This window comes from Heterodontus francisci, chromosome 26 (genome assembly GCF_036365525.1).
Source record: "Heterodontus francisci isolate sHetFra1 chromosome 26, sHetFra1.hap1, whole genome shotgun sequence".
Lineage (NCBI taxonomy): Eukaryota > Metazoa > Chordata > Chondrichthyes > Heterodontiformes > Heterodontidae > Heterodontus > Heterodontus francisci.
The window spans coordinates 30,343,555-30,367,222 of record NC_090396.1 but is presented as its reverse complement, the minus strand read 5'-3'; the positions used below and the strand labels follow the sequence as shown (position 1 = coordinate 30,367,222).

Below are 23,668 nucleotides of genomic sequence, written 5' to 3'. Positions count from 1 at the left end.
TGAAGGACAAAATTCCATTTGCCTTCCTAATTACTTGCTGTACCTGCAGACCAACCTTCTGCGATTCAAGCACAAGGATACCCAGGTCCCTCTGCATAGCAGCATGCTGCAACTTTTTACCATTCAAGTAATAATCCTTTTTACTGTTACTCCTACCGAAATGAATGACTTCACATTTATTAACATTGTATTCCATTTGCAAGACCTTTGCCCACTCACTCAATGTATCTATGTTCCTCTGCAAAGTTTCACAGTCATCTGCACACTTTGCTCTGCCACTCATCTTAGTGTCATCTGCAAACTTTGACACCCTACACGTGGTCCCCGACTCCAAATCATCTATATAAATTGTAAATAATTGCGGTCCCAACACCGATCCCTGAGGCACACCACTAGTGACTGATTGCCAACCAGAATAGCACTCATTTATCCCCACTCTCTGCTTCCTGTTAGTCAACCAATCCTCGATCCATGCTAATACTTTACCCCTAACGCCATGCATCCTTATCTTATGCAGCAGCCTCTTGTGCAGCACCTTGTCGAAGGCCTTTTGGAAATCTAGGTACACCACATCCACTGGGTCCCCATTGTCCACCTTGCTCGTAATGTCATCATAGAATTCCAAAAGATTTGTCAAGCATGACCTGCCCTTCATGAACCCATGCTGCGTCTGCCCAACGGGACAATTTCTATCAAGATGCCCTGCTATTTCTTCCTTGATAATAGACTCAAGCATCTTCCCCACTACAGAGGTTAAGCTAACGGGTCTATAATTCCCCATCTTTTGTCAACTTCCCTTTTTAAACAGTGGCGTCACATCTGCTGTTTTCCAATCTGCTGGGACTACCCCAGAGTCCAGCGAATTTTGGAAAATTACCGCCAGTGCACCTGCTATTTCTCCCGCCATCTCTTTTAGTACCCTGGGATGCATTCCATCAGGGCCAGGAGACTTATCAATCCTTAGTTCCATTAGCTTGCCCAACACTACCTCTTCCGTAATAATGATTGTTTCCAGGTCCTCACCTACGTTCGTCTCTTTGTCAATTACTGGCATGTTATTAATGTCCTCCACTGTGAAGACCAATACAAGATAACTGTTCAATGCCTCGGCCATTTCATCATATCCCATAACTAAATTCCCCTTCTCATCCTCTAAAGGACCAACGTTTACTTTAGCCACTCTTTTTCGTTTTATATATTTATAGAAACTTTTGCTATCTGTCTTTATATTCTGTGCTAGTTTTTTCTCATGTTCTATCTTACTTTTCTTTATAGCTCTTTTTGTGGCTTTCTGTTGACCTTTAAAGTTTTCCCAATCTTCTAGTTTCATGCTGTTTTTGGCCACTTTGTATGCCTTCTCTTTCCATTTGATAGCCTCCCTTATTTACTTAGACACCCATGGCAGATTATCCCTTTTCTTCCAGTCCTTCCTTTTCACTGAAATATACTTTTGCTGAGCACTTTGAAAAATTGCTTTGAAAGTCCTCCACTGCTCGTCAACTGTCCCACCATAAAATCTTTGTTTCCAGTCTACTTTAGCCAAGTCCTCCCTCATTCTATTGTTGTCCCCCTTGTTCAAGCACAGGACCCTGGTATTGGATTTTATCTTCACACTCTCCATCTGTATTCTAAATTCAACCATACTGTGATCACTCCTTCCAAGAGGATCCCTAACTATGAGGTCATTAATTATTCCTGTCTCATTACACAGGACTAAATCTAGGATAGCTTGTTCCCTCATCGGTTCCATTACATACTGTTCAAGAAAACTATCACGGATACACTCAACAAACTCCTCCTCAAGTCTACCCTGACTGAGCTGGTTCGACCAATCTACATGTAGATTAAAATCCCCCATGATAATTGCCGTACCATTTTTACAGGCATTAGTTATTTCTTTGTTTATTGCCCGCCCCAATGTGATGTTATTATTTGGTGGCCTATAGACTAAGCCTATCAATGACTTTTTCTTCTTAGAGTTTCTAATTTCCACCCAAATGCATTCAACCTCATTCTCCATAGAACCTATATCATCTCTCAGCACCGCCCTGATGTCGTCCTTGAATATCAGAGCTACACCACCTCCCTTACCTTCCTGTCTGTCCTTCCGAATAGTCTGGTACCCCTGGATATTTAACTCCCAGTCGTGACCAACCTGTAACCATGTCTCCGTAATGGCTACCAAACCATATTCATTCACGATGATTTGTGCTGTTAACTCATCAACCTTGTTAAAAATGCTATGAGCATTCAGGTAAAGTGCCTTTATGCTAGCTTTCTTACCCTCATGATTTCCAACATCTCTAATAATAACTCCTGAGTTAACCTTCCTTTCTGCTTCTTTCATAGTCTGCCTTGAACTTAAACCCTCCTGCACACATGTTAACCTGCTGCTTACCTTTTTATTCACCATCATACTCCCTGTCGTTTTCCCTTTCCCTTCCCCCCGACTCACTAGTTTAAAGTCCTAGAGACCACCCTATTTATCCGTTTCGCTCGAACACTGGTTCCAGATCGGTTCAGGTGGAGACCGTCCCATTGGTACAGATCCCCCCGGTTCCAAAACTGATGCCAATGCCCCATGAAATGGAACCCCTCTTTCCCACACCACTCCCTTAGCCACATGTTTACTTCCCTAATATTCTTATCCCTAAGCCAATTTGCACGTGGCTCGGGCAGTAATCCGGAGATTATGACCCTCGAGGACCTGTTCCTTAATTTCGTTCCTAGTGCTTTATAATCCCCAAACAGATAACAAGCGTCTTGCAAATGACTGAAAGTCATGACGCAAATGACGGGTCATTTAGGGATCCATGGAGTATATACATCAGATCTCTGATAAGTTTAGGACATGGTTTTGTTGAAATTCTTGCTGGTGGCTGGGAGATTTCCTACTCGGAAACCAAACAACATTAATGTTTTGAACAAGACGCTAAAACCAAGCTCCTCGGTCCAACTTTTAGGAGTCCAATATTGGACTGAAAGGAGAGAAAGTAACAATGTTCTGTCTGCAGAGGCTATTAGCAAGCTTTGTAAATAATATGATCTGCTGACAACCAAATATGCAAGTGACAGAATATCAATAGGGCATCAACCTTTATTTTTATTATATTGACAGATGGTTCAAATTGAAATTCTAATCCATCCTTTGGTGTCCAGTTAAAGTATTAGACGTTCAGTGAGCAGATGGTTAGATTCAACACTGACCCAAAAGCCTGTCTCTATTATTTATTATTGTTTTCTATTATTTGAAGAAGTTCTTAAATGACAGACATTAGTAACTTTGATTCTGACACTCAATGAAAAGCAGTCAAACTTGCAGACAATCGAAGTAGGGGGATGGAGTTATTGAATCTGAAGAGACAGTCTGGGAACTACAAAATGAATTAACTGGGAAAAAATAATGCCATGAAATGGAATACAAAGTGCTAAATATTACATATAAGAATGGGAAAAAGCAAGATAACACTGAATAAATGGTGTTAGAATAACAAAACACATATTTGAAAGATGTCTAGGTGTTTTACAGACTTGCTGCTCAAGTCCAATCATTCCACAGCATCAATGAATAATGCTAAAGGAATTGTGAGTTTATATAGCCAAGACTGTTCAATATGGTCATGCTTGAACTATTTATAGTGCTACAAAGATCATATTGAGAATTACATGTAGTTCTGGTCCCAATATGCAAGGGAAACATTCAAACCCTGGAACCAGTCCAATGAAAAGCCATAAGATTGCTCCCTGACATCGGAAGACTGAGTTATGAGGAAACCCTGGAGATGGCTAAGAGGTGACCTTGTAAAGAAAGAAAGATTTGCATTTATATAGAATTTTGCATGACCTCACGATGTCCCAATGTGCTTTACAGCTAATGAAGTACTTTTGATATATAGTCACTGTTGTAATGTCGGAAACACAGTAGTCAATTTGCACACAGCAAATTCCCATAAATAGCAATGTGATAATGACCAGGTAATGTGTTTTTTGTGATGTTGATTGAGGGATAAATATTGGCCAAGGTACTGGGAATAACTCACCTATTCTTCCTTGAAAATGTGCCATGGGATCTTTTACATCTACCTGCAAAAGCAGGCGGGGTCTTGGTTAAGCATCTTAACAAAAAGGTGGAACCTCCAACAAGTGCCGCACTCCCTCAGTACTTACACTGGAGTGTCAGCCTTTTTTTTTTTAAAAGAGATACAGCACTGAAACAGGCCCTTCGGCCCACCGAGTCTGTACCGACCATCAACCACCCATTTATACTAATCCTACACTAATTCGATATTCCTACCACATCCCCACCAGTCCCTATATTTCCCTACCACCTACCTATCCTAGGGGTAATTTATAATGGCCAATTTACCTATCAACCTGCAAGTCTTTTGGCATGTGGGAGGAAACCGGAGCACCCGGAGAAAACCCACGCAGACACAGGAAGAACTTGCAAACTCCACACAGGCAGTACCCAGAATTGAACCCGGGTCGCTGGAGCTGTGAGGCTGCGGTGCTAACCACTGCGCCACTGTGCCGCCCAAACTTTTGTGCTCAAGTCCTGGAGCGGGACTTGAACCTACAACCTTCTGACTCAGAGGCAACTGTGCTACTAACTGAATCACGGTTGACACTCGGGCACAAAATTCATTCGGCCTGATTGTTGGGTGGGGGAGCCGCAATTTTCCACATGCCAGCACCTATTCAGGTCGAGGTGGGTGAACAAAGTATGTCTAGCCACCTCATCTAAATGATTGTGGTGCAAGTTCCTGTGACTCCAGTGCTGGTCTCCTCTTCTCAATACTGCTGACAAGCTCTGCATATAGCAGGAGGTGCCGACATCGCTTCTAGACATATGGTGCAAGCAGGCTGCCTCTTAAAGAAAAAATGGGTCAAAGATTGCTGCAATGGAAATTCTTGCAAATCGAACACCAGGAGACACAAAGGGATCCAGACAGATGGATGTGACACTGGAGGCATTAATGGTGCAGATGGGCAAGAGGAGAGATGCCGCAGTCCCATGGGGGGCTAGGAGACCCTCCAAGACCACCCTCAGAGGGGAGTGGGAGCAGGTGGCCAGGAACATCAACTCGCGGTGTGTGGACCTGAGGTCCTGGCAGCAGTGCCACAAGAAGTCTAATGACATCATCTGGGTGGTCAATGTCAGTGAATGCATCTTCACATGACATCTCCTACCCACCACAACACCAGCCTCTGATACTGCTCAATGCACCACACACACACATCACTCACCCAGCAGCACTTCCTGGCACTCAGGGTTCACACCCAACATCCAAAATCTCCACCTTACTCTCATGCATCTACCAATGTTGGCAGCCGCACACCCACCTTCCTCTGCCTCCACATATCTCTAGATATTCAGCTATGGCAGGAACATCAGCTGAACACAGTGCTACATGACCACTGACATTCTGCCCTTTCTCTTGCAGGACAAGGTGGCACATAACAGAAAGCACCAGAGCAGAACTGGTGGGAGCAAAAACCCCTTCATCTCCTGAGCCTTCCAGAGGAGAAAGTTCCCTGCATTATGGGGCTGGCTGCAAAAGGGCTCACAGCATCCGATGTCACTGAGAACGCTGAGGATGATGGCATCTTCCTGCCTTCTCAACTCCAAGCACACCCTCACCGGCTATCTAGTCTGATGAGCAAGCTGCCAATGGTGTGACCGTGGACCTCTTGTCTCCAATCCCACTCCCCTTCCCTCACAGCAACTTTAACCTGCGTTCCTGCTTTCAGAAACACAACAACTGCAGCCTGCGCAGCCACAGAAGCCCAAGGAGGAAGGGATAGAGCGACAGCACAGCACTGATGAAGTGGCCCTGCCACTTGATCGGACACTCAAGGCCACCAGCTCAGACACTGCTTAGAGACCATCATAGAGTTGGGATCAGCACATGGCAAGTCACTGGGCAGGAGTGAGCTGCAGTCAGGCCAGGGGTAAAGGATTGTTCATTAATGAGGTGGCAGACATGTACTGCTACAGAGACTCAGATGAGGATCTCGATGCGGCGGTATACGGGACAGCATTGAATGGGCATGCAGACCGAGATGCTGGGTGCATTGGCTGGCCTGCCAGACAGCCTCCTGTCACTATCAATGAGCATGGAGGAGTCCAGTGCCAATTTGGAAGAAGGCATGGCACAGAACCTGCTCTCTCAGCAGCCGCTGTTCCATCTCTCTGTCACTGCTGACCCCACACTTGATGTAGTCTTTGTGTGGTCAGGTCATCTACTCCTCTGCTACCCCTTTGAGGATGTGGCAACACTCACTGGCAAATGGGCCAAAACACCTCCAGGAACACTCACAAGTACTTTCACTTTCCAAGAGAAAAAAATTCCATAGATTTTACTGGCCTGCAATCAAGGCGCCTGACCCTTTAAACAACACTAATGCAAGGTTCACCTTGCTGCTTCATGCTTCTTTTTTCAGGAGTGACAATGCAGATGTTGCCTGGACCTGCGTTCTCCAAATTTAGAATTATGGAAACACATCAGCCAATTAGGCACCAATTTAACGCGATAGGGTGCACAGAGGGGAGGTACCCACGTATGCCCATATCAATGAAGAATGCTGTGTGGCCGCACAGGTAGCAGATTGTGGCACTGCTTGCCCCCAAGGAAGCAAGACAGGTCTGCTATAAATTAATTTCCTAGATGTATACAAGGTAGTAAATGGTAGGAAAAACTGAATCCGCAACATTACTTCATGAAATAAGTGAAAGGGCACAGGTTCAAGCTAGTGAAAAGGTTAATTCAAGACTGGTGTCATAAAGTTCTTCTCCAAAGTAAAAATGATGAATGCATGGAATGTACAACTGCAGAATCATTTACAGATACTTGATAGGGCAGCTATGATCTTTCTGGATAGTTGAGCTGAGTTTGCTTTTCCCACCTTTATGTATCTTGTGATCTTGTGTCTGGTAGCAATGGGAAATATTGATTTTCCTTTATCTAATTTGTCACAGGCACCTCTGGACCTTGTTCCAGCATTTTCAAATAATATCAGTTTATAGAATTTCAAGAACTATTGGACAAACTAATTTTAGAAGCTGTACAGTGTTGCAATTAATGTTATCTAAACACAGAGCAGCTGGAGTTCACTGCCTTGAAATTAGGCTCTTCAAATATTAATGTGCGAACACTTAACGTGTGCATTTATATTTCCTCAGCTCACCATTTTTGATGGAAGCATTAGCCTATTGAAAGTAAGCCTATTAGTATCTCTTAAAATAGTGAAGATAAGGGAAACTAATATCTGCATTCAGCATTCATACACATTCAAAGGGCCTATTTTCAAGGCACATGTGTCCAATGGGGCATTATAAGTGACAGACAGTTTAATTGGCAAAAACAAAAGCAATCTGTATGATTTCAGTCTATTGAGATCAACGGTTAAAGGGAAAGAAATGCTGACTGAATTTTGACTTTTACTCAGTCTGCCCAGTGGACTTTATGCATAGATACACAAACTGGGATTCCCAGAAGCAAAGGGGGTCGATAAGGAGATCTCCAGAAAGATCAGCAGATTCCCGTGTATTCGCCATTAGATTTCTGAATCTTTTGAGATTTGTTGACTGGGCTAATTGAGGCCAGTGTTCTGAGGCCAAATGGAATTTTTCAGTCGGCCGATGGGCACCCCCACGATGGCTAAATCCCAAACGAAACATGGAGGCAGCCTCCCAGAGACAGACAGTGGTGGAGAGGGGCAGCACCTGCATCGATTTAAACACCACCCTCCCCCCAATCCGCAGCCGATATACTGACATGGCCACAGCTGTGGCCACAGGCTACCATGTGGAGGTGTTCCCTCTCCACAGTAGCAGTCAGGCAGCTGTGGCTAGTTTTAATCTAACCTTTTGCAAAAGTCTTCAGAGGGCACGTCCATCTTGAGGCACCCTCTCGCTCCTACAGACATCAGCAGCTTCCACCTCTGATGGTGGGGCTGCCAATCTGAAAGTTCTGGAGGGCCTCCTATTGGCCTCCACCAGTCCTGGTAGTCACCCGCCATCCTTAATTGGGTGGCGAGCGCTCTACCGGCCACCAATTGGCCAGCTTGTAAAAAAATCACTTCAGGCATCAGGCGCCAATGAGATGCGGGGTCTGGAGGTGGAAATGCTCCAGATGTTGGGGTCCCGACCCCAGAACTAAAATCCAGCCTATTTTTTCCGCTGCTGCATGCAAATGAAAAAGTGTTTTCCGCAATGATAGCACTGTTTGCTTTTGAATAACTGGCACTGTCTCGCAGAAGTTAGGATGGGTTGCTATGGAGTGTGTCAAAATTTGTAGGGAGTTGCCTGGGAATGCTAACCTCTCTGAGGGGGGTGGTCATGCACACAGGCCTGAATTTTATTCAGGCGCGGCAGTGCACTTTGAACTCGGTGGCATGCCCACATTCAACGGCCGCCGCCAAGCCCCCGCGATAGTACGCAAGGGGGCTCATTAGCATCACTGCGACGCACAGCCTCCCCCATTCCGTGGGGTGAGGTGAGACATCTGGCACAGTGAGGAACCTTTTGACAGTTGTGCAGCAGGTGCTGGGGACCTGTTTAAAATGCCCCAGCACCTGCTTCCTGACAGCTGCCAAAGAAATACTTACCTGACTGCTGAAGAGTGGGGCTGCTGTCAATCTGGCAGCAAACAGAAAGTGCTGGAGAAACTCAACAGGTCAGGCAACATCTGTGGAGAGAGAAGCAGAGTTAACCTGACCAAGTTCACAGACCTGAAAGTTAACTCTGCTTCTCTCTCCACAGATGCTGCCTGACCTGCTGAGTTAGCCCCGCACCTTCTGCTTTGTTGCCACATACTTACCCTGCTGTGTCTCAGTGTCCTGTGAAGTTGAGAACATTTCTTTCCACTCAGGTGTAACATTCCTTCTTGTAGGCATGCTGCACCTGGGTGAATAATCTAAATTTCGCACATTCCAGAATGTGAGACTTAAATGTACCATAAAGGCAAATACACAACAGAAATAAAACCATATTGAAGAATATCTACATACTATGGGCTTCTAATCATCTGACTAAGAAAAGTCGCAGATTAATATGCATTTGGAATTTGTATTCATTTCTCTGTTAACTGCTATGTGAAAATACATGTAACTGCTACTAAACGCTCTTTGTAAAAAAACAGGAAAATATGTTCATATTCATATGTTCCTCCAGTCAGGCTGCTAGCGCAGCGGTTGCACTGAGAAGGGGCACTCGCAAGTGTTTACAGAGATCACACTGACACAAATGGGAATGCACGGGTGTCACAGCAATGTAAATACATCTTTCACGAAATGTTCCTCACCAACACGTGTGTCCTTTTCTCTGTGTGAATGATGTGTGCCAGCATGTCGCGCCAATGTCATATCCCTTTGCACCGTTGGCCCTTCAGGACAGCCAATGTACGCAATAACATCATTACCATGCCACCATTACTAATGAGCGTCTCCACAGCTGCAGTGACATGGACATTGGCTCCGTCAGCTGCTGCCCCTGATGCTTAACACAGGGATGCTGCAGATGTTGGCTGCAGCACAGCAAGTGAGCGAGGGTGATGTGTGGCTTGCAGAGCTCATGTCGGTTCCTATGGAGCAGACAGCCTTTGTCTGATAAGCCACTGCCGTACATCCCTAGCTCACTTCTAGCCCTGCATGCAGAGCCTGAGTGCCATCTGCCCTCCCATGTACCTTTCCTATTGTAGGTGCTCAGCATCTTCATAGTCTGAGGAGGAATCCTGTTGACACCTCTCCTTATCATGCCAGGCCTGCCCACTATTGGGTGGGTAGTTGTGCAGAGCACAGCGAGCAGCAAAGAAAGGAGCTGGCCTTTTTGGCCCATAGTACAGGGCATCACCCTATCTATCAAGGCATTGGAAACGCTTTTTCAGCATGCGGTTGCTTGCTCAATGGTGGTTCTTGTAGCTCAGTGGCTGGCGTTGTATCTCTCCTCTGCAGCAGTGGTGGAGTCTCTCACCGGTGTCAGGAGCCATGTCTGCAAAGGATAACCCTTGTCTCCAAGACGCCACCCCTCCATCTGAGTCAGTTCAGTGACAACGGTGGCAGCTGAGACTGGTGCAGGGCCCAGGTGTCATCGCAGCAGCCTGAGAAGTGGTCACAGATTTGCATGAAGCATCTCCGGTGATCACATACCCAGTTGCACCTAGATTGAGAGGATTCCTTTAATGGTGACGTCTGCAGGTGGTAGCCTGGCGGGAGGCCTGATGGCCACAGTCTATGAACCCTAAAACCTATGGTTTTCCAGCAATAGTGCCGAAACTGATAGCCCTCTGGGCCTGGCTAAGAGGGTCCGTCCTGAAGTGGACATACTCACTGGTCCTCAAGCGCAGGGCATTGGTGACCACCCTGAAGCAACAGTGCACTGCTGACTGTGTGACCCCATAAAGGTAAAGCTTATGAACCGCTGCCATTATGAGGACCGCAGGCATAGGATGTCCACCGAAGCCCACGGGCTGCAGGTCATCTTTGAGCAGGACACAGAGATGTGTCACCACCCTCTCTACATGCACAATTGTCTCTGAAACTGGTGATCTGACATTTGATGGCATGTCATGTGGGGCCTGTAGATGCACGGCAACCGTAATGGCGGGCTCCCCTTGGGGACTGCTGCTCATGACCAGGGGCCTCTACTTGGACTATGGATCACACCTTCTTGTTGATTTTGCCTCCGGAGCATACGGATCCTCAGGAGAAGCGGATCACACAATGCAGGATGAGCCCATACCCATTTCCATGTGATAAATAAAGTTGTATCCTTCATTTATTCAAAGGTTCCTAACAGGGCAGGCATTGGTGTTGATGGGTACATCAGGTGCATTCATGGATCAACTATGTAGCGTGCCATGGCATTGCCCATCTTGGCTAACACTCAGAGTGGCACAGCATGACCAGATCAAGATCTTACCAGCTGCATCAATTGCCCCCACCATCCATATAACCTTAACGCTCCTACCCTTACTGGCACCCTCCCCACACACAGGGTGACTAGAGTGCCATTGCTCCCTCACAAACACAAACAAATGCAGAGCGTACAGTGTTTATGGAGGGAGGTACACAGTACCTCCTTTCATGCCTGCAGAGCTTTCTTTCCAGTAATCTGAGACCCCCCTCCCTCCTCCCTTTAAGAATGCAGAGCTGAGACCCCTGTATATCTGGACTTACCTTCACTGTCCAGTACTCCTGCTTCTGATGTTCCATCTGGTTTTCTGTTTGTGATCGGGACGGCACGTGACAGCCGCCCGTTCTATGTAAAATGTGGAAGTGCAGAGCAAGAGGCAGCAGGTTGCATAATCTGCAGAGGTAAGTAGCATTTTACATATACTAATTGGGATGCCGCTGCCAGGCAGTTGTGGGGGGGTGGGGGGCGCACTGAGGTCCCCCTGCCACCAGTAACATGCAGCAGGCCCTCCGCGACATCGCAGGTCGATGCGGGCCTTTCCCCAAAGAATTTTACCGGCCCCCATGCCGTGACCCGCAGCGTCAATTCAACCCACAGGAAGGTGGTAAACCACTGAGATAATGGATTAGACAGATTTTACAAAGACATAATGCCATATAGCACATGCAATCTACATCATACATGTTAGGGCATGGTTTTATGCATGTGTGGAAAAGCGTGGGGAATGTGTTTAAAGAAATATTAAAGATTGGAGGGGGAGAAGGTGAATAGCAGCAACGTGGGCATGTAATCATATTACGCTGCAAGTTATTTCAAAATCTAGCTAACTCAGCTTAGCAATATAAATCACTTTAAAACAACGATGTCCAAAACAGTTATCAGGTCATCTCACTTTCAGGAATATACTATATCCACTTTTGCTCTCTTGCTTTAACTTTCACAATGAGGGACAAGATCTCAGTCGGTGGGCTTATTTTACTCTCCCGCTGCCAGGAGCGGCGGTGGGCAAAAAAAAGCGCGCCCCCCCCCCACCCCACACCGCTGCGATTTGAATACGCCAGGTGGGCCGCCACCCCCTCCAAGTCATGTGGCGGGGGTGGCCTCAGCGACACTGTGAATGGAGTCAGCTGATTCACGAGCAGGTTTTGGTGCCATTTTTAAAAGGCAGGCAGCCATGCATTCAAGCTCTGCCTTCATTGTCACTATCGTGCTGGAGCAGAAAGGCCAGAAGTGTCTGCAATACTGCACCACCCCTCTAGCAGCACCCCTGAGAACCCCTGTGTCAATGGCGGACATCTGAGGAAGAGTGGCCCCACGGTTTAGCGATGCCGCCATACTCACTCTCCTCCAGGCTGCAAGGGAAAGGCGGGAGGTCCTTTTCCCTAGAGATGGCAAGAAGAGGTCCTCCCACCTGACCAAGCAAGTCTAGACGGAGATCACAGAGGAGGTAAGCTGCCATGGGGTCATCCGACGAGACTGGATCCAGTGCAGGAAGAGGATCAACGATCTCATGCACTCGGCAGAAGTAAGTGGCACGTTGCAGGACTGCTCGGTTGGACCTGGGTGTCCCCACACGGTATGTCAGATGGGTGTCACTGCCATGTCAAAGACAGGGAGGTCGGGGAGGATGGATGGCACATGATTAGCTGCATATGCGAATCAAGTCACCCTCGTTTGTGTACCTCAGAGCATGTCACACTCATGGCAGGATGAGTCCGTATACCAGACAAAGCATCCCCCAGTTGTTGTTGAGGTGCCCATGTTGTTACAACTGTGACGTCGATCCTTGGCAATGTTCAATAACTGCATCCTTACTCTTCCAGGCAAAGAGAGCCCACAATTATAGGGAGGCGTGCAGGACTGGTGGTGGGGTGCCACACCTGAGGCCAATCATGCAAGGTGAAGAAGAGGCACTGGAGCTAGCCGGAACCAGGGAGCACGTGCCGTTTCAGACGTGGAGCTTGGGTCCCTGGTGAACAGAGTGATTATTGCCAAACGCAATGATTCCTAATTGGTTTTCATATGCAGATACTATGCTGTCATCATTGTGACATTTGTACCATAAAACCTAAATGTCTATTCTTCACAGTATAATGTGCAGGGTGACACTCCGAGTTGGCCTTGGAGACCCTGGAGACATCGATCACCTCTGAGGAAGAGACAACCTCAAAGGTTGCACCGTCCCATGACACTCCTACACTTTTTACCAGTGCAGATACAATCACCTCAGTGGGTATCTGATCGGTATTAAATTCCGAATCACAAGCTGATGAGAGCACCACATACAGGCCAAGAAGTTGGCTGAGGCTGAGACAGCTGAGGCCCCTGACAGTCGGAGGACTGTGGGTAGCCAGGCCCAGGCTGATGACGAGTCTCTGGTGTTGGGAGAACAGGGCACGCTGGAGCTGCAGAGAGAGGTAAGGCAACATCTGGTGGAGATGCCAGAGGCCATGTGCAGCCATGAGTAGATGGTGGGGGAGTCCATCCAGGCCATGACAGCTGCCATATCCCAGGCATGTGACACATGGCATTATCCATCGAGAGGTTGGCGACCCTCATGGAGAGCCAGATTCCACTGATACGCGCAGACCTGCAAGCCATTGCCTCGACCATCAGCTCGATGCAGCAGTGGCAGAGCGAGAGAGTGTTTCTGCTTTTTTTTTTTATTTACAAAATATACTTTATTCATAAAAATCTGTAAAAAATACATGACAAAACAGTTCTAAACAGCACCAAGCCAAAAAATACAAACAGTGCAAAGGAGGTCAGTTTCCTTCAATACAGGAGTCAGTTGCCTCACAACCCTTCCATTTCATTTTTCATGCCATGTACATTTTACAGCAAACAAAGATTTTCCGGATACAGTTCGAGGGGTTTCCCATGGATCTAGCCCCTCCGTTCAGCTTGGTGGGGGGACCTTACACTGTGGTCTTTCTCATTGGGCCTTTGCAGCGGCTGCCCCAAGCTTTAGTGCATCCCTCAGCACGTAGTCTTGGAATGTGCCAGTCTGCAACATTCGGTCGTGGACAACTCTTTGCGCTGGAAGACCAGTAAGTTTCGGGCAGACCAAAGGGCGTCTTTCACCAAATTGATAGTCCTCCAGCAGCAGTTGATGTTTATCTCGGTGTGCGTCCCTGGGAACAGCCTGTAGAGCACAGACTCCTGTGTTACAGAGCTGCTTGGGATGAACCTCGACAAAAACCATTGCATCTCTTACCATACCTGCTTGGCAAAGACACATTCCAGAAGGAGGTGGGCAACCGTCTCTTCCCCACCACAGCCACCTCGAGGGTATTGTGCGGAGGGGGTGAGACCTCGGGCGTGCAGCAAGGATCTGACGGGGAGGGCTCTTCTCACCACCAGCCAAGCTACCTCTTGGTGCTTGTTTGAAAGTTCTGGTGATGAGGCATTCCGCCAAATTACTTTGGCAGTCTGCTTGCGGAACCATCCGACAGGATCCACCATCTCCTTTTCCCGTAGGGCCTTGAGGACATTCCGTGCAGACCACTGCCTGATGGATTGGTGGTCAAAGGTGTTTTTCCGCAGAAACTGGTACGGCACAGTCCAACTGGATGGAGCGATCCCCGGCAATGTGACCAGGCCCATCCTTCGCAACACTGGGGATAGATAGAATCTCAGCACGTAGTGACACTTGGAGTTTGCATACTGGAGGTCTATACACAGCTTGATGCAACCGCACACGAAAGTAGTCATCAGGATGAGGGCAATGTTGGGTACATTTTTCCCGCCATTATCTAGAGGTTTGAATATCATGTCCCTCCAGACCTGGTCCATTTTGGATCTCGGATGAATCGGAAAATAGCTCGGGTGACCGCCACAGCGCAGGAGTGGGGTATGGGCCAGACCTGCGCCACATACAGCAACAACGTGTGCGCCTCGCACCTGATGACCAGGTTCTTACTTAGAATGGAGAGAGATTGCTGCTCCCACATGCTCAGCTTGTGTTGTACCTTGGCTACTCACTCCTCCCAGGTTATGGTCCACGCCCCGACCCTTCCGAACCATATCCCCAGCACCTTCAGGTAGTCTGACCTGACGGTGAAGGGGACAAAGGATCGGTCAGCCCAGTTCCCAAAGAACATGGCCTCGCTCTTGCCGTGATTAACTTTGGCTCCCGAGGCCAGTTCAAACTGGTCGCAGATGCTCATCAGTCTGCACACAGACAGTGGGTCTGAGCAGAAGACAGCGACGTCATCCATGTACTGGGAGGTTTAAACCTGAGTGCCTCCATTGCCTGGGATTGTCACCCCTCTTATGCTCGCATCCTTCCTACTAGACTCAGCAAAGGGTTCAATACAGCAAACAAACAAGACAGGGGAGAGAGGACAGCCCTGCCTGACTCCAGATTGGATCGGGAATTCTGACTCCCACCCATTGATTGAGACTGCACTACTGATGTTTGTGTAGAGCAGTTTGATCCAATTGCTGATTCCCTCCCCAAACCCCATTTTGGAAAGCACGTCCATCATGTAGGTGTGCGATATCCTGTCAAAAGCCTTCTCCTGGTCCAGGCTGATGAGGCAGGTGTCCACCCTCCTGCCCCGTACATAGGCGATCATATCCCTGAGTAGCGCGAGACTATCAGAGATCTTCCTGCCGGGTATAGTACAGGTCTGATCAGGGTGGATCACCAACTCCAGAGCAGACTTGACTCGACTTTTTTTTTATTTCCAAAATGTACTTTATTCATAAAAATCTGTAAAAATTACATTACCAGTTTCAAACAGCACCAAGTCAAAAAATACAAACAGTGCAAAAGAGGTCCATTTGCTTCATTACAATCATGAGTTGCCTCACAACCCTTCCATTTCACATTTGTCATGCCAATTAAATTATTACATTTTACAACAAATGAAAATTTTCCCGATACAGTTCGAGGGGTTTCCCATGGATCCAGCCCCTCCGTTCAGCTTGGTGGGGGGACCTTACACTGTGGTCTTCCCCCATCGAGCCTTTGCTGCGGCTGCCCCGAGCTTTAGTGCGTCCCTCAGCACGTAGTCCTGGACCTTGGAATGTGCCAGTCTGCAACATTCGGTTGTGGACAACTCTTTGCGCTGGAAGACCAGCAAGTTTCGGGCAGACCAAAGGGCGTCTTTCACTGAATTGATAGTCCTTTGTCTTGACTCAACTGGTCCTTCTTCAGAGAGCAGCGAGGTTTCTATGAGCCTTGAGAGGGAGGAGGGGAGCCTGTGCTCCACATCTGGGGCCCCCCCTCAAGGTGATTCTAGCTCCTCAGCCTTTCCGCTGGTGAGTCCAGCTGCAGAAGCCACGACGCCTGAGGACAGCCCTGCACTGGTGCAGGAGACCCTCAGGCAGCTGGGGCCCTCCAGATTTAGGCGCGCAGAGGATGACTGCCCAAGTCATCCCAGGCCAAGGTGCATCCTGCTCAGCAGCCGGCCTCCAATCCAGCTGCTAGCGCAAAGGTCAGACTGTGAAGGAGCACCTGAAAATGTTTTAAAAAGATTCCTTGACACATATGGGTATTCACGGATGAGACAGCTATGTCATACTCAATTTAAGTAAATGTGCTTTCCCGACAAGTGTAGCCTTTCCTATATGAATAATGCATGCGTCCATGTACAGATTATATGGCCTTCCATTACACTAGTAGGCTGACAGTACTGCCAATGTAAGGAATGACATCATTACCATGCCAATATGCATGATATGGCACTGCACAGATGCAGTCACATGGGCAGTGGCTCAGTCAGCTGTAACAATCATGCTGGAGAGATGGATGTTACAGAGGCAGAAGACTTCAGACGAGATGCAAGATGGTGCTGTGTGGTGTGAGGAGCATATGGTGCACTTCAGGGATTGCAGAAGCACTCAGTGATCAGGCATTGTCTTGCATTTCTTGCTTGCCGCTTGCCATGTCGGCCCTCCATCATTGCTCTCCATTCATGGCTGCTGCTAGATGCTTTCTGTATCCTCATTGTCTGAGGATGTCTCCTGCTCCTGTACCTCATAATTCTGCAAGGCCTCCCCCCACCACCAGGCTGAGATGTTGTGCAGGATGCAGCATACCATGACAATGCACCCAACCCTATCTGGTGCATACTGTATGGCTCCACCCGATCTATCGAGGCAGTGGAAGTGGATCTTCAACTTGCCAATGGCCTGCTCGATGGTAGCTCGGTTGGAGCCATGGCAGGCTTTTTATTGCTCTTCTGCTTCGATGCTGGGATTCCTGTGGGAGCAATTTTGCTGAGTTTTGCTTCTATAACTATTATTTTGTAAGTAGATCAATATAATCCTGGTGAATACGTATACATATATTCTTTCATATATGAGTTGAAAGTATAGCCACATATTGATACAAAATGGAGTTTTTGACCGAGGCATTGTGGGACAGATTAGTTAATTCACAGTTGGAGCTTGGTACAGCATAACACAGACAACAAGAGGGCCCCTCTTATCAGTGTAACTGCAGACTGCACGAAGCACTCAGGAATGCAGGCCCAATTAAAAGTGACAGTTGGGAGACTTCAGGATAATGGATGGGACCTGAGCTCATCAATTGGTGATCAGGGCCGGCATAAGCTGATCATGTTGCCACATGATGCCTAATCAGTAATCTAATTGGTACTATGTGTAATGTATGTAATCAATAACCGTTCTGATTGGATTGTGTCCAGCCGGGATGGGCTGAGTAACTGTATATCCGTTGTGGATTTCCTTTGTTCTGTGCAGTAGCACTGGACCGCCTTTAGGGAAGGTGTGATCCCCATGATATCATGAATAAAGTGTTTATTCTCAAAGTCTGAGTCCGGAGAATTTGTTGAATAATTGGGCATAATCTGGATTTTCTCCAACAATTCCTCACCGCCGTTAGAAACCATGTCAGCAAGGGCTAGCCCCTGCCCCGAAGAAACCACCCCTGAATTTGAGCCAGTGGAGTGAACAGCAGTGCCACCTGGGACTGTGCTGCATGAAGGACTCATGGCAGCTGCCTGGGAAGTGGGTACACACTTGCAGGAAACCCTACTTGTGGTCGCATACTAGCTGCACGTTGAGCGAGTTGAAGCCCTTTCTGTTGACGTATGCGGCTGGTTGTTCCGGTAGAGTCTTAATGGACGCATGCGTGGAGTTGATGACCCCTTGCGCTTGTGGGAATCCCGGAATGGCCCCAAATCCAATAACCCTCTTGGCCTGATCCTCAGGTCCATCCTGAAATGCACATAGTCGCTGGCCCTCCAGTACAAGGCATCGTGACCTCCCTGATACAACAGTGTACTGTTGATTGTGAAACCCTACACAGTTGCTGGTGGATCCCTGGAATGATGTAGCAGCATAGAAGCTTAGGGCCACTGTCACTTTGAGGGCTACAGGCATAGGGTGACCCCCAAAGCCCAGTGGCTGCAGGTCATTATTCAGCAGTGTGCAGAGATATGTCACCGCCTCTCTGGACATCCACAGTCTTCTCTGGCACTGGTGCTCCGACATCTGCAGGTAAGTCATTTGGGTCCTATAGAACCACTGGAGTCTCTGGGCTATAATAAGCCTTGATGATGGCTGCTGCTCGCGTGTGGGAGCTTCCACATGGGCTGCGCCTGCCTGTTGGTTCCACCTCCAGCGGATATGCCTCATCATGGCACGAGGATCCAGAAAGACAGGGTGGACCATTCCCATCTCTACACTCGAGGTCCTTCGCAAGGTCAATGGCACCTATCTGGGCAGAGAGTTATGTAAATTCATGGTTCAGCTGTGTTCTGACATGAACTGTGCGGGTATGGCATGACATTGCCTGTCTTAGCTTTACGTATATCATTCCAATTGCCTAGATTGGACCACCAGCAACAGGAGCTTATAACGTTTTACATTTGTGCCCTCCACCACAAGGAAAGGACTCATCCACTTCCATTGTACCCCCCCCCCCACCCCCAAACATTGTTGCCTGAATGCAGGGTAAGCCCCCTACCCATCCTCCGCAACAACCCCCCAGCCATTCACAGGTGCAGAGTGACCCCCTTTACAGAACAAGGGTACGGGGTCCCCCCCTTTCATGAATTCAAAGTTCAGGCCCCCTTCCCAACACCCACCCACTCACCCCACTTCATGGATGCAGAGTTCAGGCCCCCATCAGGTGAATTAACTCGGCTTTGCAAAGAACAGGAGACCAGGACAGTATTTACTGACCTTCACAGACTCCGAGCACTCTTGCTTCGGTGGCGCCGGCTTTTCTGGGGCGTGAACATGAAGGCACGTGAGTGCCGCACGTCCAGCTGAAGATCCTAAACTGATGGTTGAATTGCATTGGGATGCATAATAAGGTATGCAGAGAGGCTGTTTCCATATGTAAAGTAGGGTCCCGTCGCCAAGCGGCAGAGGGGTCACCACGGAGCCTCACCGCTGCTGGGAAGATCAGGCCCAGCAATCCCGACGTCGGGCTCCGTGGCAAGCTGCTGCTGCTGCCATGTTCCAAGCCCCCCCCACCGCCATGGAGCCCGACACTGGGAGCTCAGCAAATTTCAGCCCAGTGTGTGGGGTCTGCTTTTATACATAAATGCCATTCTGTAGGCCCTGATGAAGCATGCAACCTGCCCTGGAGTCTCACAGGCAAAAAACATGCAGGATTGGCTTGTCCGTTTACCTTAATAATATTAGCCCATTTCTCGCGATTGTTGAATTAACCTTTTATAACACCATCAGGATAAGTGACCTGCACATATTCACCCTGCAGTGTGCAGCTGACAGAAAGGATTGGGTATCCCTCCATCAGCTACATTCACATAAAGTGCATAAGCTGCTGAAGATGACCAGGTTAAAGCATACAAAGAGTCAGGCCTTGATATCTGATGTGCTGGTGTCACACATCATCTGTGCCTTGAGGAAGATCTTATAAACCAGTACAGATCTCATGGCACATTTGCAAAATCCTATCAACTATAGCAGCCAAGCAAGTGACAAGTAGTGATGGAATCAATAGTTACTTGGCTTGTGTGGCTTTGTATTAATGCATTATGTATGTAATACATTCAGAGAAATTTACTATCTTACCCAGACAAAAATGACAAACTTATTGCAGAAAATCATATTTCAAAATTAAAAAATAAAAATATTCTCCCAAAAAATTTGAATGAGTGCCATCAAAATGCCCCGTTTGAGTAAAGAAGTTTTGCCTGAGTTGTGTTCTAACTATGTTCACCCTAAGCTAGGAAACCTGTCTTTTTACAGAAGAAAACCACTTGGCTCATCAAATCTGTCATTTCTACAGACTGTGCGTAATCTGCTTTATTAAAGTTCCAGCTGACAGGCTTGATCCCTTTAAGTAAAGCTCTGAAGAACTTCCCTTCTGTTAGTTGCACACTTAGGTGGGAGTCAAACAAAAGCCCATATACCTTTTAACATTTACACCTCCATTATTCAAGCCTTACGACTTCCTTTAAACAACAGCTCTGCAATCTCCCTAGCTGTATAGAAGCCATCACGTTTCTTGTCGTTTTTGATTATCTTTGTCTATAGTCAGGTCTGGAATCTACAAAGGTTGCGGCCTTCCACTCTCTCTGAATTATATATCAAGGTGAGCCGTGGGAAACTTAAAACATGTTCATGTTGATTGTAGGCTCCAGTTGAGCTTTTCGTTTTAAGCATATGATGTGTCAGAAATAAGACAGGCCAAACCAGAACTGCACAACCTATGCAATTGACCTTCAATTTCACTTCAAAAGGAGAATTATTGACTTCTCAGTGAGTTTTTGGGAAAGTTTCAATCACAGAAAAGTTTCTTTGGAAAAACTCTTCTTTTGTCCTTGATTTAAACACAATAGGGGCTTTTAAAAAATTCTGCAGAGCACTAATCGGAGACAGAGCCCCAATTTTCTAGCCAGAGTTACCTGCAATTACCCACTGGGAGTGCGGGATCACTGTACTGAACCTTAAATCTGATCATTTTATAAATAATTTTTAAAAATTGTGCAAAAAATAAAAAGATGATTGTAGTGGCAATTGCGACACTGTGTTTCCCACCCTACCCTACTACGTATCACAAATGAAGTATTTACAAAAATGATACCTCACAATCCAGCCTCTTGAATATGCACTAACAACTTCCTAAATCCATTTCAGAATTCAACTGGTACAGCTTTCTGATTCCCTTTCAGTACACCTTTCTCAGATGTGTGTAACTTGCAAAGAATGCAACACTGGGAACAGCCCATTTAACACTGATCTGAAGGAGGAAACCTCCTAGTTTTGCTAGTAAAACATATTGGGACTGTGCTTTACCTGTGCTGATGTGCTGTTCAATTTCTGCAGTCCATTCTCCAAACGCTCCATCTTGGCAGTAAGCTCTTTGCTTTTCTTAGCCAGCAGGCTCTGATATAGCTTGATCTGTTCAAGGAATGACTTGGGTGTGGTATAATTGTAGCGCCGCTCATTAACTAAGTAAGACTTGGATATTTCATTGACACTGATGTGGACATATGCCATAAACTTGCTGACAGATTCCTTTATTGCAGGCTAAAGAAGATAAAATTGTGAGAGAAACTTGTTATGACAATGCCTTCTAGTGACAACAGGTAGAGTATTTACATTGTCAGCAGAAATATTATTATAAGGGAATAAAACTACTAAGTGATTGGCATGCACAAACCCAAGCACAGTCCACTCACAACCATGAATCACACAAAAGACATCTCGTTTTGTCAAAATATATAGAACATACAGCATTTGTTTAAATTGCAGGACAGCACTATTTCCGAGCAGCACTCTAAAGGAGTTTGAGACATCATGATTTTGTCAAGATTATTTTTTTTTTAATTGGGCAAAAATTAGAACACCCTTCCTGCTCAATGTTTAAAAATGCTGTCACTCCAATTGTTTGCCCTAGCACAGCACCATATTTTCATTACAACTTTCAAAAGACTGTGGTGCACCAGAACACAGATAAACAGAACATTCACGATGTTAAACCTTTGCTTTACTCAACTATTCTAATGTAGAAAAAGGGGAATTAGTTCAAACAGGATCCATTTTCCTTCAAAGAATGAATCACACGACAAGTGCATCTTCTAAAATCAAATCATTATGGAGATCTATTTTAGTTTTTTAATATTGAATTTTAGATATGTTACCAATGCAGTTGTTATGGGACAACAGAACCATGAAGTTAGGGCTTAGGTATTAACGAGCAAGGATAGAAAGATTGGAAAAACAGTATGATGAAAATAAATATGTCTATATTGATTAAACAAGTAAAAGTGTGAGAAATCCAGCAGTGTTTGTATTTGTTTTATTGATTTAGAGAGGATACGTATGGCTGCAGCTAGCTGTGTCTTTGTTCTGTGGCAAAATTAGTATGGAAGTAACCAATGCATGTAACTGTCTGCATGTGAGCAGCCTGCATCAATTTATTACATAGGAACAAAAGAATTGCTAGATAAAGACCATAGTCCATCTAGTTCACCTTCTCCCACCCTCATAGTCACATGATACTATTATAGTGGAGTAGTTGACTAATCATAGCAATCAGCCTCTATCAATCAGTCTTCAATAGATTGAGACATGACGTCAGGAAAACCCGTGATGGAGAGCTTTGGGGATCACCGGTCTAGTCACCTCTTGCTCCTCTCAAGAATGCTACATGTTCGGGGCTCAAATTATTAATACACTGTATCCAAAATGCTATTTTCTGAAATAAATCTAATTTGCATTTGAATGCATCAATACTGCTTCCACCATCTCTATTCCATAGAATGATCAAGCGCTCAGTGAAATACGGTGTCCGCAGATTAGTTCTGAGTTTAACCTCCTTCAAAGGCAGGCTGTGTTCTCTGGATCTATTGTTCTGGAAAAGGTAAACTAGCTAGTCATTATCTACATTATTTAGTCCTTTTAAAATGCTAAATCTTTTCCAGTGAGAACATGCCCAATTTACCTAATAGCTCCTCAGAATCCAATCCCTCCATCCCCTCAATCATTTTGATTGCCCTCATCTGTATCCTTTCAATAGCCAAAATAGCTTTTTTTCCACTGTGGCATCCAGAACTGCACAGTATTGTAAGTGCAGTTGCACGAATGATTTATAATTCAATGTGAATACTTGACCTAAATGTACTTTTGATGTTCTGTATCCCCTTTGGGCTGTCCAAACTGTAACTAATTGCTTGTTTCCAGGGGATCATCCATAGGGATATTTTATGTGGATTTTGCTTGACATTAGGTATCTAAAAATGTAATTTCCTCCAATGAGACGTTTTAAAAATCAGTCCAGCTGGGAAGGTGTGAACACCATCTAGAGGCCATTCTCCCATTGCTGGCCATGTGTTCAAACAATTAACTTTTTTTAAAAACTGAATGCTGCAAAGAAATTGCTTGAACTTCAAAAAATAAATCCAAAGACCATCTAATGGTCTTCAGGTTTCTAGTTACTACACTGGTATACACAGGAGCAACAGGAGTTTTAAAAGAACATACTAAATATCAGTGTCCCTATGAACTTACTTAGAGCAGCTGTAAGAACTACTGACACTCGAATGCTCTGATCATTGTGCTGCATTGTATAATGCCTATCATTCTGCTTATACATATTATTTTAACCATAAATAAATCGGCATAAATCATTGAAGACTGGTCCACTGCAGTGTTCCATTGATTCACCTTCTGAGGTGACAGGAGATCATGGTGAACATTTCAGCTATTCTCCAGTACAACTTACTGCAGTTCCAGATTAATTGGCTGATCTGAGTGACATTGACCCATCCATGGTAGATAATAAAAACACAACTTTCA

At 46.2% G+C, this 23,668-nt stretch overlaps 1 protein-coding gene across 1 annotated transcript in view; it reads right to left on the bottom strand.

Moving 5' to 3' along the window:
* The window catches only part of LOC137384244 (dynein axonemal heavy chain 9-like), a 584,247-nt gene that overhangs the window by 266,825 nt on the left and 293,754 nt on the right, over positions 1-23,668 (bottom strand). The window contains exon 48 of the mRNA XM_068057979.1: positions 21,164-21,397. Within this exon, the coding sequence (XP_067914080.1) occupies positions 21,164-21,397 (234 nt within the window). The remainder of the gene's footprint in view (positions 1-21,163; positions 21,398-23,668) is intronic.